Source organism: Calidris pugnax, unplaced genomic scaffold (assembly GCF_001431845.1).
Source record: "Calidris pugnax isolate Ruff unplaced genomic scaffold, ASM143184v1 scaffold252, whole genome shotgun sequence".
In the NCBI taxonomy this organism is placed as follows: domain Eukaryota; kingdom Metazoa; phylum Chordata; class Aves; order Charadriiformes; family Scolopacidae; genus Calidris; species Calidris pugnax.
This window is the reverse complement of record NW_015091118.1, coordinates 4,892,729-4,907,088: the sequence shown is the minus strand read 5'-3', so window position 1 is coordinate 4,907,088 and position 14,360 is coordinate 4,892,729. Positions and strand designations below refer to the sequence as shown.

The window sequence follows — 14,360 nt, the reverse complement described above, 5'->3', positions numbered from 1 at the left end:
GAGTGGCGGCCTCCCCTGAGGGGCTGGCGGCTCCTGAGGGGACGACGACGGCGGCGGGGCTGCCTGGCGTTGCTGTTGCCACATTTCCACTGCCCATGGCAATATACCGCCGCTCTCTTTCCCCCTCTCACGGCACAGGCAGCCCCCAGCCGGGTTCATTCCTTCGGGATGGAAGAAACCGGTTCATAAATTTGGCTTCAGCCATTTTGTATATTTCGGCCAGTATGCGTGTACTGAAAGGGGGCCTACTGATAGTAGACTCTCATGAATTGTACTTACTTAATTATTTAATCTTCAGAAATGTCCTTGCTCTGTTAAGAGATGTCCTTGTTCTGCAAAAACGTTAGCTAAGTTAACGTAGACTGGAAAGTAACCTCCCAAACAGGAGCTCAAAGGATGGGGGAGTACCATCGTGGCCGAAGGAACCAGCCTCGGCCCGTAGAGCTCTCAAGCGGGCTGTGAAGGCCGCCAAGTGGGCTGGGTTGCTCTAGAGGACAACTGAGGAAGAGGAGGATAACCACCACCTGATGAGGTAAACCACCATAGGAGTGCTTGTAATTACTAAAAATGGGCAGTAGACGGCAGCAAAGACCGTGAAATAACATGTAGCTGCATCAGCTCATCAAAGGCGTGCTTAGGCTAATGATTTCTGAGAGTAGCTTGTGATTCTGTGAAAAGGTGTGAACTGGATCTGCAATAGGTTAGGCGGCCGGGAAGAATGTGAGCTCCAACTTCCCAACCGATGTGAAGAGACACAGAAACCCAGGCGGCTGGGATAAACACCTAAAAACTGAGAGATTAGCTGTGCCTTTGCTTTGAGATGCACCCGATTCAGCACTGTTTCGTAATTTTTTTTAATAAACCTTTTTATACTGTTTTAATCTTTGCTTCGGTGACTGCGAACTGAGAGCTGCGACTCTTTAGCCTGGAGAAGAGAAGGCTGAGGGGAGACCTTATTAATGCCTATAAGTATCTAAAGGGTGGTTTGGGGGAGGATGGAGACAGACTCTTTTCAGTGGTTCCCAGTGACAGGACGAGGGGCAACAGGCTCAAGCTGGAACAGAGGAAGTTCCGCTCAAATATGAGGAAGAACTTCTGTACGGTGAGGGTGACGGAGCCCTGGAACAGGCTGCCCAGGGAGGTTGTGGAGTCTCCTTCTCTGGAGATATTCAAAACACACCTGGACCTGTTCCTGCCCAGAGGCTGCTCTGGGTGACCCTGCTTTGGCAGCGGGGTTGGACTGGATGAAGGTCCCTTCCAGCCTGTACCATTCTGTGACCCTGTGATACCGTTTGAATTCAGCTGTAACAATTTCAATTACACGTACACTCTGAATTTCTCCCTTTAACGCAATTAAGAAGTTGGCAGGTTACTGCTCTCATGTTTTATTCTTGACTCTGATAAATGTGCATAATTAAAAGCGCTTATAAAAATCATCATTTGTATTTTAGAAAGATTGAATTGCTGTGCCTGCGCCGGAGCCTCCTCCCGGTCTCAGTCTCTCCCGACGAGGTGCGTCTCCTGGGGCCGGTCGATGCGGAAGAGCAGCTCGGCGGGCAGGAGGTACCCCAGGTACTGCACGCTGTCCGGGCTGGTGTCCTGGTGGTAGTGTCCTCCTTCCCCGTGGTGGCTGAAACAGTGGGTGTGCTCCACACGCAGGTCAAAGCCCTGTCACCAGAGAAAGGCCCGTGAGCACACGTTCGTGTGAGCAGTATTTAAAAGTCCTGGGACAATCCCTCCTAGAGGAGTATTTCTACACATCTCAGAGTCTGCTGCAACCATTAAGCACTGAAAATTTGCATAAGACGAGAAGAGGAGCTGTACAAGGCTTTACCGTAGGATTACAGAGAGAAAAGAATTTAGAAACTCTTGACAGCCCCCGACTTCTGTTACAAATCTCACAGAGACTTCCTGGGTTGTTTTTTTTCTCCTTTCTTTCCCTTGGGATTAGATAAATCAGTCACACCAAGGAACCCCCGCCGGACATCAGAACCTCTTGGCACTGAATGCCTCAGACCCACGCAATAAAGGGACAATCTCTACCTCAGTTCTGAGAGCCAGCTTTGATGAAAATGGGAAGAATAGCAAATAAAATAACAACTAGTGAGATCACCCCACCAGCTTTATAAGTTACAGAATGATGGAATGGTTTGGATTGGAAGGGACCTTTCAAGATGATCTGGTCCAACCCCCTGCCATGGGTGGGACATCTTCCACCAGATTAGATTGCTCAAAGCCCCATCCAACCTGGCCTTGAACACCTCCAGTGATGGGGCATCCACAACTTCTCTGGGCAACCTGTTCCAGTGCCTCACAACCCTCATTATTAAAAATGTCTCCTTATGTCCAATCTAAATCTATCTTCTTTCAGTTTAAAACCATTGCCCTTGTCCTGTCACACCTGGGTGAAAAGTCTGTCCCCATCTTTCTTACAAGCCTCCTTTAAGTACTGAAAGGCCACAATAGGGTCTTCCTGGAGCCTTCTCTTCTCCAGGCTGAACAACCCCAACTCTCTCAGCCTGTCCTCACAGCAGAGGTGCTCCAGCTCTCTGATCATTTTGATGGTCCTCCTCTGGACCTGTTCCAACAGCACCATGTCTTTCTTGGGGCCCCAGGGCTGCAATCACCACTCCAGTGGGGGGCTCGTGAGAAGGTGAATCACCTCCCTCGACCTGCTGGCCACGCTTCTTTTGATGCAGCCCAGGATATGATTGGTTTTCTGGGGTGCAGGAGGATACTGATGAGTAATTCTACAGCACTTGAATGCCATCTTCTACTGCCTGTCTCTGTAACAACACTCAAACGTTTCCAAAAGCAAAGGCTTAGCCAAGTGCTGTTGAGCTGCCGGTGGATACAGATGGGGAAAACCCAGCTGCATCCACTACACAAGCTGCACTGGTTCTGAATGGAGCAGCTGTCCGTGGCTGTTTTCCAAGTACTCATCAGTTGGTTCTGAGAAGATGCACACAATTTAGCCTTAGGCCGAAGGCTGCCACATGCCTACAGAATAAAGTCACCCCATTGAACACATCCAAGCCTGCAGCATGTCTCATTTTAGTCTGAAAAAATATTTCTTGTATTATGACTGCATCGTTATTTATAAAACAGTCATTTTCATCTATGGTTTCCTGGTTACTTTTAAACAAATACTCTTCCTAATGATGAACATCTTAATGTCTTTTGAAACCAGATTGGGTTTTATCCTGAATTGTTTGCTGTTGAATTCGGTGCTTGTGAAAGCTGCTAGATAACTTCCTAGCATGAGGCTTTGCAGGCTTCAGTTTGCATCAGCAACGAGACACGCGCGTCACATATTTCGACTCAGCATTAGCAGAGGCCGTTCTTACGAGAGGGAACTAACTACATGAATGTACAGCTGAACAAGCTTCCACACTCTTGACATTTCTTCTGGTGTGGCCACCAGTGAATGCAATATTCCTGTTGTGTTTGTGTCCCAAACGCTTGCAACTGCAACTGAACCATTAAGTTCCATCCACTGTGAACAGCCACTAGGTTTCACAGCAGAGGGATGTAGCCACAGCTGAAGCCAGTGACAGAACCGAGGAGCTTCTATGTCATTACACCACCTCTGGAAGGGTTAAACACAATATAAGCACACTCCTGTTCTTAAAAGGAAAATCACATCCAAGACAAAATTCATTACAAGTCTCAGTTTACACTTAGAAATGAGAAAAAGACTCACAGGATCTCTGGAAACGATTACTGTCTGACAGATCAGTGGAGCCTTCATTTCAAAGAATTTCAGCCAGTTATTCACATCCTCATCGGTGTTCAGAGGACAGGCAGAAAATTCTGGAGGCTACAGCAAAAATAAAAGCTTTATAAGTGAAAGGAAGATACTTGATCAAGACACTTTTCCTCTAGTGACTTTCCTTTGCTTTTCCCCTCCCCACTATTCTGTTTCGTTTCCTTCTTCCCTAAAAGCAGCTCACCAGTGCCTGTTACTGTGTTACTGCTGGAAAAAGAATTGACCAGAATATTTCTTCTTTCACTGCACAGGTAGTGGGAGAACTACTGAAGTGAGGATTCTCTTCCTAGTGTATTTTAGAAGCTCAGTTATTTTTAAAAAGCCTATTGTTTCTTCTAAGTATCATCTCAACTCACATATTTAATTTCAATTCATTTTACAATAGGTCTACAGTTCTTTGGCTGCCCACAGATTTCAAAAGAAAAGATGAGGGTATTAAGGCCAAGTAATACAGCACCATTAGTTTTGCAATGTCAGTTTTGTAATGTCAGCTCCTTACTTTACTACGCTGTTTACCCTAACAGTTTATGCATACATTTAAAAATACAAACCAAAGTGAAGGCACTTAGATGTTACACCCCGATTTATACTTGTGTTTTCAGAAGGCTGAAGGAAGTTACATGAATTGAGAAAAACTTACCATAATGTGAATCTTTGCTTTCCCCTTCTGAATGACAAATGTACCACCCATCCCAACTGGCTTTTCTCCATAGTGTTTCTCTAAAATTTGTCTCAGACAAGACACAAAGTTAAGTTCCCCAGTTCTTCCATTGGCTTTCACTTCAATGACCTGGAGAATAAAGTTAATTTGTCACTGCTGTCTCCCGCTGCGATGGTTCACAAAGGTCTGTGAAAGCTGCTCTGAAATTCTCCTGAGCTTATAACCCAAGATTACTTTCTGAAAATGTGAGTTTCCCTGTAAGTGCTGCTCAACTTGCCTCTGTCCAGTACCTCACCACTCTCTTGCATGACTTTCTGTTCAGTACCAGTTTTGCCTGTGGAAGGTGCTGGGCAGCAAGTCATTCCACTCACACATGAGACAACAGTATAAGCAACCCCTTTCTCCCCACCACTCGGCTTCCACTCCGTTCTAAAGAAACTCTGGGAAATAGAGAATACTGCTCAGTTTCCCTGCAGGAGTCAGGTTTTGGACTGCTCTGCCAACACCTCTTTGTCCTAGTTGTGTTGGAGGAAGCACTTCTACAAAACACTAGACGAGTGCCCAGACCTGATTTACACAAGTCAGTCATTGTAAAACCGTTGCATTAAATCACTGCTCGTTTGGACTGGATTTGGATGGATGATTTATGATGGAAAATTTGCAATGGAAAATTTTTACTAAACTAATACTTATCCCTCAAAAATTCAAATGTCTATCTGTCCCCACCAATTCTTCCCCTCGCTTACCAGTAGCAGTTCCTTATGCTTGGATATTCTATCATGGAATTACTACTTTACTATTACCACAGAAAACTGCTAGGAGAACATCGAAACATGAGTTTCCCTTCAGCCACAAAGCTCTACAAGCAAAGTCACCTTTGATCCAAGCACGTACCTTACCAGGTTGGCCCTCGCTGGCATAAAGGTTGGCCAACAGCCCAAACTCACAGTCAGTGTATTTGCTGCTGTACTTCTCAAGCAGGCACCCTTTATCTGCAGGATTTATCTGAGCGATGTAGCTCCCGTTTACAGCAGGCTTTTTTTCAGTCTTAGTTTGAACAATAGGGATAAGCTGAGAAAACGAACATGTAAGAATAAGCCGCGTAAGTTGATAAGGACATACAAGAGTCAGTCAAACGAACAGAACTCACATAAATGCAATTTAAACTTGCGACTGTGATCCCAACAAATAATCCCCTTCATCACACAGCTGTCTCTCTCAGCATGAGGTCTGTACTAGTGAGAAAAATACACTAATATTGTAACGTAATTGAAAACTGCAGGAAACAGTTTTACTTTCTCTGTAGATGAATGCTAGTGTTATAAAAAAAATAAAGAAGAAAAAAGTCTAACCATTGAGATATGGGGCCTGCATGCAAGTGGAATTCCATGTATAAAAAAAATAAAGAAGAAAAAAGTCTAACAAATGAGATATGGGGCCTGCATGCAAGTACTGGAATTCCATGGGATACTTTCTCAGTGTACAGTAACAGCTACTATTAGAGTGGCCCAAATATAATGCTGAGATGGTCTATAAATGCATCAAAAGGAATGGTAAGACCAAAGGTTTATACTTGAAAAGACTCTTAACTAACCAAAGCTGCCTCAGGCAGTAGTTTTTGTCTCCTGCCTCTCCTGCCACCGATCATTTTGTATGTGGCATCTTTAAAATTTACAATGGTAAAACACAGCCATCCAAGAGGGCAAAAGACAGGGAGAATTTCAAAGGGATTTACCGGTAACTTTGACAAGTCTTTCTAAATCTTGTCTTTAAAACCTCTGGTCAGGTCTTTGTCAATCAGTTTCAAAAAAACATGTTTCTTGCGGGCTTCAAAGCAATCACATGCTTCCTAGAGAATTACAAGTTAAAAATTAATCTTTATTATCTCAATAGTGTCCACCTCATTGGTTGGCCCTCATCTGAATTCCTTCTAATGTGTTTTATGTGCTTTTGGCATGAATGGTGCTTATTAAATGTTTTGTGGTAAATGGGAAATACCCAGCATGATACTACTCTACTACTATGATACGTCCATGAATTCATTGAAAACCATCACACTTATTTACTGACCTCTGCATTTACTCCAAGAATCTTAGATGAAGCAGCTCCAGCTCCAAGAATGAAAGCTCCAGGTAGCTCTATGTCTTTTGCAACTGTATTTAGATCATAAACCTGCAAAAAAGGAAAAATCCGTTTGATTTTGGTGTGGTGCTCTGATTTGGAATTGTAATTCTGTTCACTGTAACCTCTGGACCCATTTAATTCACAATGCCCTCATTAGTATTTTGGATAATTAGGTTGGTTTGTGAACACCACAACATTTGGTAGTAACAAATTGAGTATGTGCCCATCTGTTTAATGAAAGGTAGAGTCTGCCTGTGTGTTCCCCTGCCATTTTACCCAAAACAAAATTATTGTTCTCATGAAAATTATATTTGTGTAGAATAAAAAATTGACGTAACTATCATATGGAGACAGATGGGGTGAGGTGTCAGAAAGGAGGCATGATATCCTTGGAAAAGGACAGTAATGTGAATCCATTGTTGGCCTGAAAATACAAATACAGCCAGTTTTCACAAAGAAGTGTAGCTGTGACTTGAAATCCGAGGCGTGCAGCAAGCCATATGCAAACACACAGACAAGCCCCTTGTTTAGCAGCTCCTTCCATGGCTCCTGTCACAGACCATACGTCTCTAAAACCCGTATTTGAGGGCAGGAGAAGATGAACCATCACCCACGATACGCTATTTTTGCTACGATGTGTAAGATTAGCTGATGTAGTCTATGTTCAACATAAGTCAGAATCAATCCCATAAATCACTAAGAAGTAAGTCTTTTTTACCAGTGGAATCTTACAGTATCTGTTAGTCTTTAGTTTTGTGTATATTTCAACAGATTAGCTGATGTAGTCTATGTTCAACATATGTCAGAATCAATCTCATAAACCACTAAAAAGTAAGTCTTTTTTACCAGTGGAATCTTACAGTATCTGTTAGTCTTTAGTTTTGTGTATATTTCAACAAGATACTGCTTTTCTTTAGATAAATGTATTAAGCCCCACAGCTACAGGAAAACCTCACCTTTTCTTTCTGTACAACAGGTATGAGGTAAGGAACCCCTCCCACATCTGCTATTCTAGGCTTTCCGCAGATTCCTGGAAGAATACAGCCAGTTAGATTAGTAAAATGTTTTTTCCTAAAAATCTTAAATGAGCATACAGTCTAACCCACTACTGAACTGGTTCCTCAAACTTCTAAAACCCTTTAAGAACCCTATTTCCCTAGCATGCTTAGAGAAATTGTTGCACTATTAAGAGGTCCAAGGACAGTAAACCCCAAAACGATTCAAAGTAGAATTTAATGCTGGGCAACCTGTGAAAAATTAACTTTCTCTAAGCACAAAGAAATATTACAGTGGGCAACAACTGCCATTTGCCAGTTCTCCAGTAAGTCACCCTCACTACACAGTGGATATCCCCACTGGGACTCCACTTGCAAAACTTCAGCAAAGCTGGATGCCCAAGTCTCAGGACAATTCATCCCACTTATTTGAACATGTATTTTAAGAAGGGATGAATCACTTTCTGGAGGTGATTCTTTCACTACATTGATGACAAAGAGAACTCAGATGAATAGCACAGATTATATCAAAGAAGATGAATCCCACTCAGAATAAGAGAAGTTTCACTTCACAAATGGCAGGAATTTAAAAATGAATGGAAGCACAACTCCTTAGGTTCAGATAGTGATTGGCATGGATCTAAAAAATTTCTCCATCTGGAAGACAACAACTTCATTTCAAAACCTTTTTATTACACTAAGTAAAGCTGATGAAATAAATGAGTGCTGCAATCATAGCCTAGGAAAAAAAATTATGATAAGTACTTGGTAATGACTTGTCCTTGTTCATACATCAACTAGGAAGCAAATCCAGAAATAAAATGTAGCTTTCCTCTCATGCGCATTCTTTACCTGAAAAACAATTTAAGCTCTCCCAACATCTTTAGAAGATCAAAACAAGCAGGATCAGGTAGAAAGAACCAGACCATTCTTAGTAGAAGACAGGAATGCCAGGTTACCTTTGGCAGGAAAGTTGAAGGGTTCCTTAGTGAGGTCAGGACAGTCTACAACAGAGACTTCAGCATCAGCAAAGTTTTCTTTAAGCCCTTTCTGCAAAACTATAATAAAGAATAATGGCGAAGTTAGTGAAAATGAAAAAATTACCAAGAGTTTGACAAGTTACTAACAACAATAGATGTATCTGTTTAGGCTTTATTTCAGTAAGATACAGTAGAAAACTTATGTTTACCCTAAATAACACCACTGATTTAAATGTTACTGTCTGTAGGCACTTGCTTCCTGAGTCAGAGCTTCAGGGAAGAGCAAAAGCTTGTTCAGATAATTGTTACCTACCACACTAATTCATTTTTAGAATTTTTAAAACCTTTAAATTGAAATGCAATAACTGTCTGCTCCTGGTGGCACTAGGAGCAGCACAACGTGAAGTAACACGGATAAACTCCAGCCACATTCAGCAGTGGTTTTGCTTCCCAAGAGCAGGCGATTGTGACCGTGGTCAAATATCATACAAGGGCAAAGGAGGAAGGAAGTTTTAGCTGAAGTGACAATCAGTTCTTTAAATGTCTTAATTATATATCTCAAACTGTCTCTGCTTTCTGGAAACTTCTGCCATCACAGGATATTGTCTGTTATGCTTACGTTCATGTGGAGATTTTCTGGCAAGTGCCACTGTCAGTACAGGACAGGTAATGAATGGTGCTGATGATAATGAACAGCCCCGAATCTAAGCTTTTGGGTTTGCTTCATATCAATGCTTTTAGGCAACATCACTCAAACAACATGGAGGATTCTGGCTTAGACAAATGCACTGTTTGGAAACAACTTCCAAACCTTAAGCAATCCCTGAGCATGGGACTGCCTTCACATCTACTACTTCAAATCCCATGGTTAAAGGTCTGAGGGCTTTCATGCCTGGGGGTCTGCTTTAGCAGATGCCTCAAAGCAAGTAACAGAAAATCCAGCCTGTGATCTCAAATCAGACAGTTCCTTATTTACTCAGAAAACTTCCCTGTGCCTTTGCTTCCTCCAATCAGGATTTCAGCCGTAGCTTACTACTTGGGAGCAGAGTTACCTCGCTGTTGACCACCAGGGTCAGTAGAAGGCACTCAGCAGGTTTCTAGATACATCTCAGTACCTTTTGGTAAGTGGAAAAGGGCAGTAAAAGGGCACTTTTGAAATTATATTCAAGAGCTGAGCAGCAACAAAATTCACAGCTTACAGAAGGTCCTCAGGATGGGGCTGGGGGGAGAGAGGAAAATTCTGCTTCACAATCCATCTTTTCTGCTACTGTTTTAAGCTGTTCTGCTGCAAGTACACGCTGTTCTCTGCTGAGCCCACAGGTCTATGGCAGCCCTGGCCCATTGCCCTGCCTGATGGCTACTGGGCAAGAACAGCCCTGAGAACCACACAGGGTGCTGCTGGGACCATGCTTCTGAAAGCATGGAAATGTTAAACTGACACGGATTTGGGAGAGTGGCAGACTGAACTTCAGAATGTCTCTGAAAGAAAAAAAACCCTTTAGTACATCTGCTGCAGGAGACAGACTGCCAGAAGGAATAATGCCTTTATATGAGGGCAAGGAAAGAAGCTCATGAGCAGGGGGGTTGGAGCAGATCATCTCTAAAGGTCTTTTCCAGCCTCAACTGTTCCATTACTCCCAGCACATTTTGTGAGAGCTTTGGAAAGAAAAAATAAATAAAATGTTTCCTGCAGCCTGGTTCTAAGGCAATCACCAAAAAAGGAGCTAACTAAGCTCAAGCTGCCTTGCTACACTGCATCTTATCAGCTGTGTTTTTAGTAATCTTGAAAAAGAAAGAAATATTGGAGGGTAGAGGAGGACAGATGATCCCATATGCATAAGTAAGTTTGGTCTGTAGTTGTCAAACTTTCACAACCCCTGCACAAATCTGTAAATGCAGCAGGCAGTTTTATCAGGTTTGAGAGCCTGTTGGTATGCTTAAATGTCACTTGGTGTTTGGGAGAAGAGTCATTGTTCATTCTAAAGAAATAATAACACATAGAACTGTTGGTATGCTTAAATGTCACTTGGTGTTTGGGAGAAGAGTCATTGTTCATTCTAAAGAAATAATAACATATAGAAAAATAGTGGTTTTCTTTACATCTCAGTATGCTAAGAGCAGGAACATTCACAGAATCACAGAATCATCATGGTTGGAAAGGACCTCTGAGATCACCGATTCTGCATGTACTAGCTGTAGAAGAGTTTTGGTAAGAGCTTTAAGATAAGTTTAAAAAGTACATTGTAAGTTTGCAGAAAGTTACAGGCTGCATGACTTACCCCCAGCAAGCTCCTCCAGACTTGGGACATGAAAAGCAAACCTTTCGACTTTGGCCATTTCCTCACTGGTGCTGATTTCTTCAGGGAAGAAATTACAATGCACCACGCTGTAGGGGAGACTGATCTGTCAACAAGGATAACAGTTTAACCATTAAAACAGGCTTTTTTGTTACTTATTAATGTTACTTATTTTTCAATTTCACTCAGGAAAACACAGACAGCAGTAGAACTGTAGTTCCACCATCAGAGGAAAGACTAACAGCTTTGATATTAATTTTCCTATGCACTTTGGAAGATGTGTCTGTCAGCTCAGCTGGCTCAGAGCATTACATGTTGCTGGTCCCCAAGCTTACAACTGGCTGTAGGCGAAACACATCCCACGCTGAATCCAGTTCAAGGGACAGCTCAGGAGATTTATCTCTCCTTCGTAATCCTGGAGTCACAACTTAGTTTTGAAAGGAAACTGGACTTTTCTGAGCACATGAGCTGCCTCCTCAGGTCTTCCCTACCTTAATGTTTACTTTTCCAGCATTGGCTACGGTGGACTTTCAACTTCAGCAGCGACATGGTCTCTCAAATGATTCTGGGCATGTGTTTCCTGTAGTTCCACCATCAGAGGAAAGACTAACGGCTTTGATATTAATTTTCCTCTGCACTTTGGAAGGAGATGTGTCTGTCAGCTCAGCTGGCTCAGAGCATTACATGTTGCTGGTCCCCAAGCTTACAACTGGCTGTAGGCGAAACACATCCCACGCTGAATCCAGTTCAAGGGACAGCTCAGGAGATTTATCTCTCCTTCGTAATCCTGGAGTCACAACTTAGTTTTGAAAGGAAACTGGACTTTTCTGAGCACATGAGCTGCCTCCTCAGGTCTTCCCTACCTTAATGTTTACTTTTCCAGCATTGGCTACGGTGGACTTTCAACTTCAGCAGCGACATGGTCTCTCAAATGATTCTGGGCATGTGTTTCCCCTGCCGGAGGGGAACAGTCTAGCAGCACAACAGCTAACAACAGCAGCGAGTCCTGCAGTATCAGGCTCTGTACAGGTACAGAACCCACAGCAAAAAGTTTTGTTTGAGCATCAGTTTAAGAACCCATTTGCAAATGAACTATACTTCAGTCAGCCTTGCCACAGCAAAGTCAGCTACTAGCTCAGGGCAGAAACAGCTGATTATACACTACCTGTAAATCAGCCACAGCAATCATTAACTCCTTAGGCACGAGCCTGCTGCACACAGCAGAAAAAGAAAATGGGGCTCAATTATCCAAATCTCAGGCCTTGGAGGAAAAAGGCAAAAGCCTAATTACATTCTCAGACATGACAGAGCTCCTGTTAGGAAGGACTATGATGTTGGCTAGCTGTTAAGGTATACTTTTAGCTTCTATTTTAAAAATACCCTAGCTTTTATGATTGTTGAAAATCATATACCACAGGCCTCTCAACTCTGTGTAAAAGGGGAAAAAAGCTAGTGGAAAAAAAAAAGAAAAAAAAGAGTTGGGAGATCATGCTATTTTAAAAATACCCTAGCTTTTATGATTGTTGAAAATCATATACCACAGGCCTCTCAAGTCTGCGTAAAGGGAAAAAAAAGCTAGTGGAAAAAAAAGAAATAAAAAGAGTTGGGAGATCCTAGCAGTTACCTAACCAAAGTCTTTGAGCTCAAAGTTCAGCCACCCCAAATTACTGCTGTAGCAAGCAGTTGAGAAAGGGAGAAAGACAGCTACCTGTGTACAGTAATTCTCATCTTAGCTGGTCTTACCCAACTCCCTCCCCCCTCTGGCTGTGGAGGAGAGAATAACAGGCTGGATTTGGTGCCTCTGGCAGAAGGCTGCTGTCAGATGGAAAGAATCAGGCTCCAAGACTGTAAGTGTGCACCAAACACAAAAAGGGAGCAATTCAGTCAGAGAAAAAAAAGTGAGAAGATGGCTTTGGCAGCATTGTTTTAGATGGTACTCATCCCCTCAAGAACCCTTTGCCATGTCCAGTAGGAAGCTGTGCCAGCAACTCAAGACACCAGTTGAAAACAGACTTGAGAAGACAGGCGAGGGCTGCTGTTGAGCAAAAGGCAGCGGCAAGAGACTTGGACACAGTTCAAGTAAGCAGGCTCAGATGTAGCATCTAGACCACTGCTTGCTGTTTAAAGGACAATAGTCAGCTCCCCACAACCAAGAGGGGGAAAGACTGCGAAAAGCTCGATGTACCATAACAAACCTGACTGCTAAACAGTAGCACTTACCGGGAAGGCCACAAAAGAGAAGTAGATCTGTCAGTCACCACTGCAAGGAGAGCATCCACAGGGGAGTTTGTCTGGTGTGGGAGAGCCTGAAAGGAGACAACACACAATTAGGATCCATCGTGGTGGGGTGCAGTGACACTGAATTACTACAGAAGACTTTCAAAGCAAGAACACAAGTTCTAAAAGAACAATAAGATTATTAGATCTGGGATGGTGCAACAAGAATGGCGAGAACAAGCATCTAGGAACACTTGAGAAACCTATCGTTTTGAAGCAGGAAGCACAGACCAGAGAGAGTAGTCAAAGGGCAGGAGAATGCAATGAAACAGGAACCACGATATTAATGGGGTGGGGAGAGTTGCCTAGTATCAAAAATCTGAATGAAAACTAGAGTAGAGAGTAGAAGCCAGAAAGGGGAGGTTATGGGCAGGCGAGAGATGAGTCAGGGTGGGGGGAAAAATGAATACATGGGAAAACCTGAAGATGCAGTCGGGGAGAGGAGAGAAATTTAGCGATGACGCCAAGAAGAGCAAAGACAAAACTCCAGATGCCTCCTCAGAGCCTGTGTTCCTCAGCCGGGGCCGGGCAAGGAGCTCCAGGCGAGAGATGAGTCAGGGTGGGGGGAAAAATGAATACATGGGAAAAAGATGCAGTCGGGGAGAGGAGAGAAATTTAGCGATGACGCCAGGAAGAGCAAAGACAAAACTCCAGATGCCTCCTCAGAGCCTGTGTTCCTCAGCCGGGGCCGAGCAAGGAGCTCCCGCCCGCGGCAGGGGCAGGCGGCGGGACCGCAGGGGCGGCGGGACGCGGGGAGCGGCGGGACCTGGAGCCGGGCGGGACCGGGCTTCCCAGGGAGAGCAGCCGGGCAGCGCGGGAGAGCAGAGCGCGGGAGCAAAGAAACACCAAAGCCGACGCTGCGAGGGGAAAGAGGAGGTTATTCAGGCCGGAGCCGGGGGGGAGCAGAGGCAGGACAGCGGCTGCGAGAGCCCGACGCGTCAAGGAGCAGCCCCTCACAGCGAGCGGGAACTGCGCCCTGAGGGGGAGCCGCGACCCCGCGGGAGAGACGGGGAGAGGCCGAAGCGGGGCGGAGAGGGGGGACACACAGCCAGCCGGCAGCTGCCCCGCGATCCCCGGCCCCGCACCCGCTCGCCGTTAGCGCCTTGACCGGACGTACCTGCCCCGCCGTCCGGGCTGCGCGGCGGCACCGCCTCCCCTCCGGGGACGGACGGACCGCCCGCCCCGCCACCCCCAGCATGGCGGCGGGAGGAGGCCCGTCCTTCCTGCCCTCCCTCCCGTCACCCCCCGCACCTCTCG

General features: G+C 44.5%; 1 protein-coding gene across 2 annotated transcripts; it reads right to left on the bottom strand.

Moving 5' to 3' along the window:
* Positions 1-1,369: 1,369 nt before the first annotated feature.
* On the bottom strand, positions 1,370-14,320 carry LOC106897567 (chromosome unknown open reading frame, human C11orf54). 2 transcript variants are annotated; one of them, XM_014958264.1, is made up of 10 exons: positions 14,221-14,320; positions 13,047-13,132; positions 10,809-10,932; positions 8,509-8,607; positions 7,511-7,584; positions 6,501-6,602; positions 5,325-5,501; positions 4,410-4,559; positions 3,704-3,820; positions 1,370-1,668 (listed from the first exon to the last, which is right to left on the bottom strand). In XM_014958264.1, the coding sequence occupies exons 3-10, from the start codon at positions 10,864-10,866 to the stop codon at positions 1,495-1,497; spliced, it is 951 nt and encodes a 316-aa protein (XP_014813750.1). In that variant the 5' UTR covers positions 10,867-10,932; positions 13,047-13,132; positions 14,221-14,320; the 3' UTR covers positions 1,370-1,494. The 2 variants fall into 2 exon arrangements, with proteins under 2 accessions (XP_014813750.1, XP_014813751.1); XM_014958265.1 differs by lacking the exon at positions 14,221-14,320 and adding an exon at positions 13,524-13,621.
* Positions 14,321-14,360: the final 40 nt, after the last annotated feature.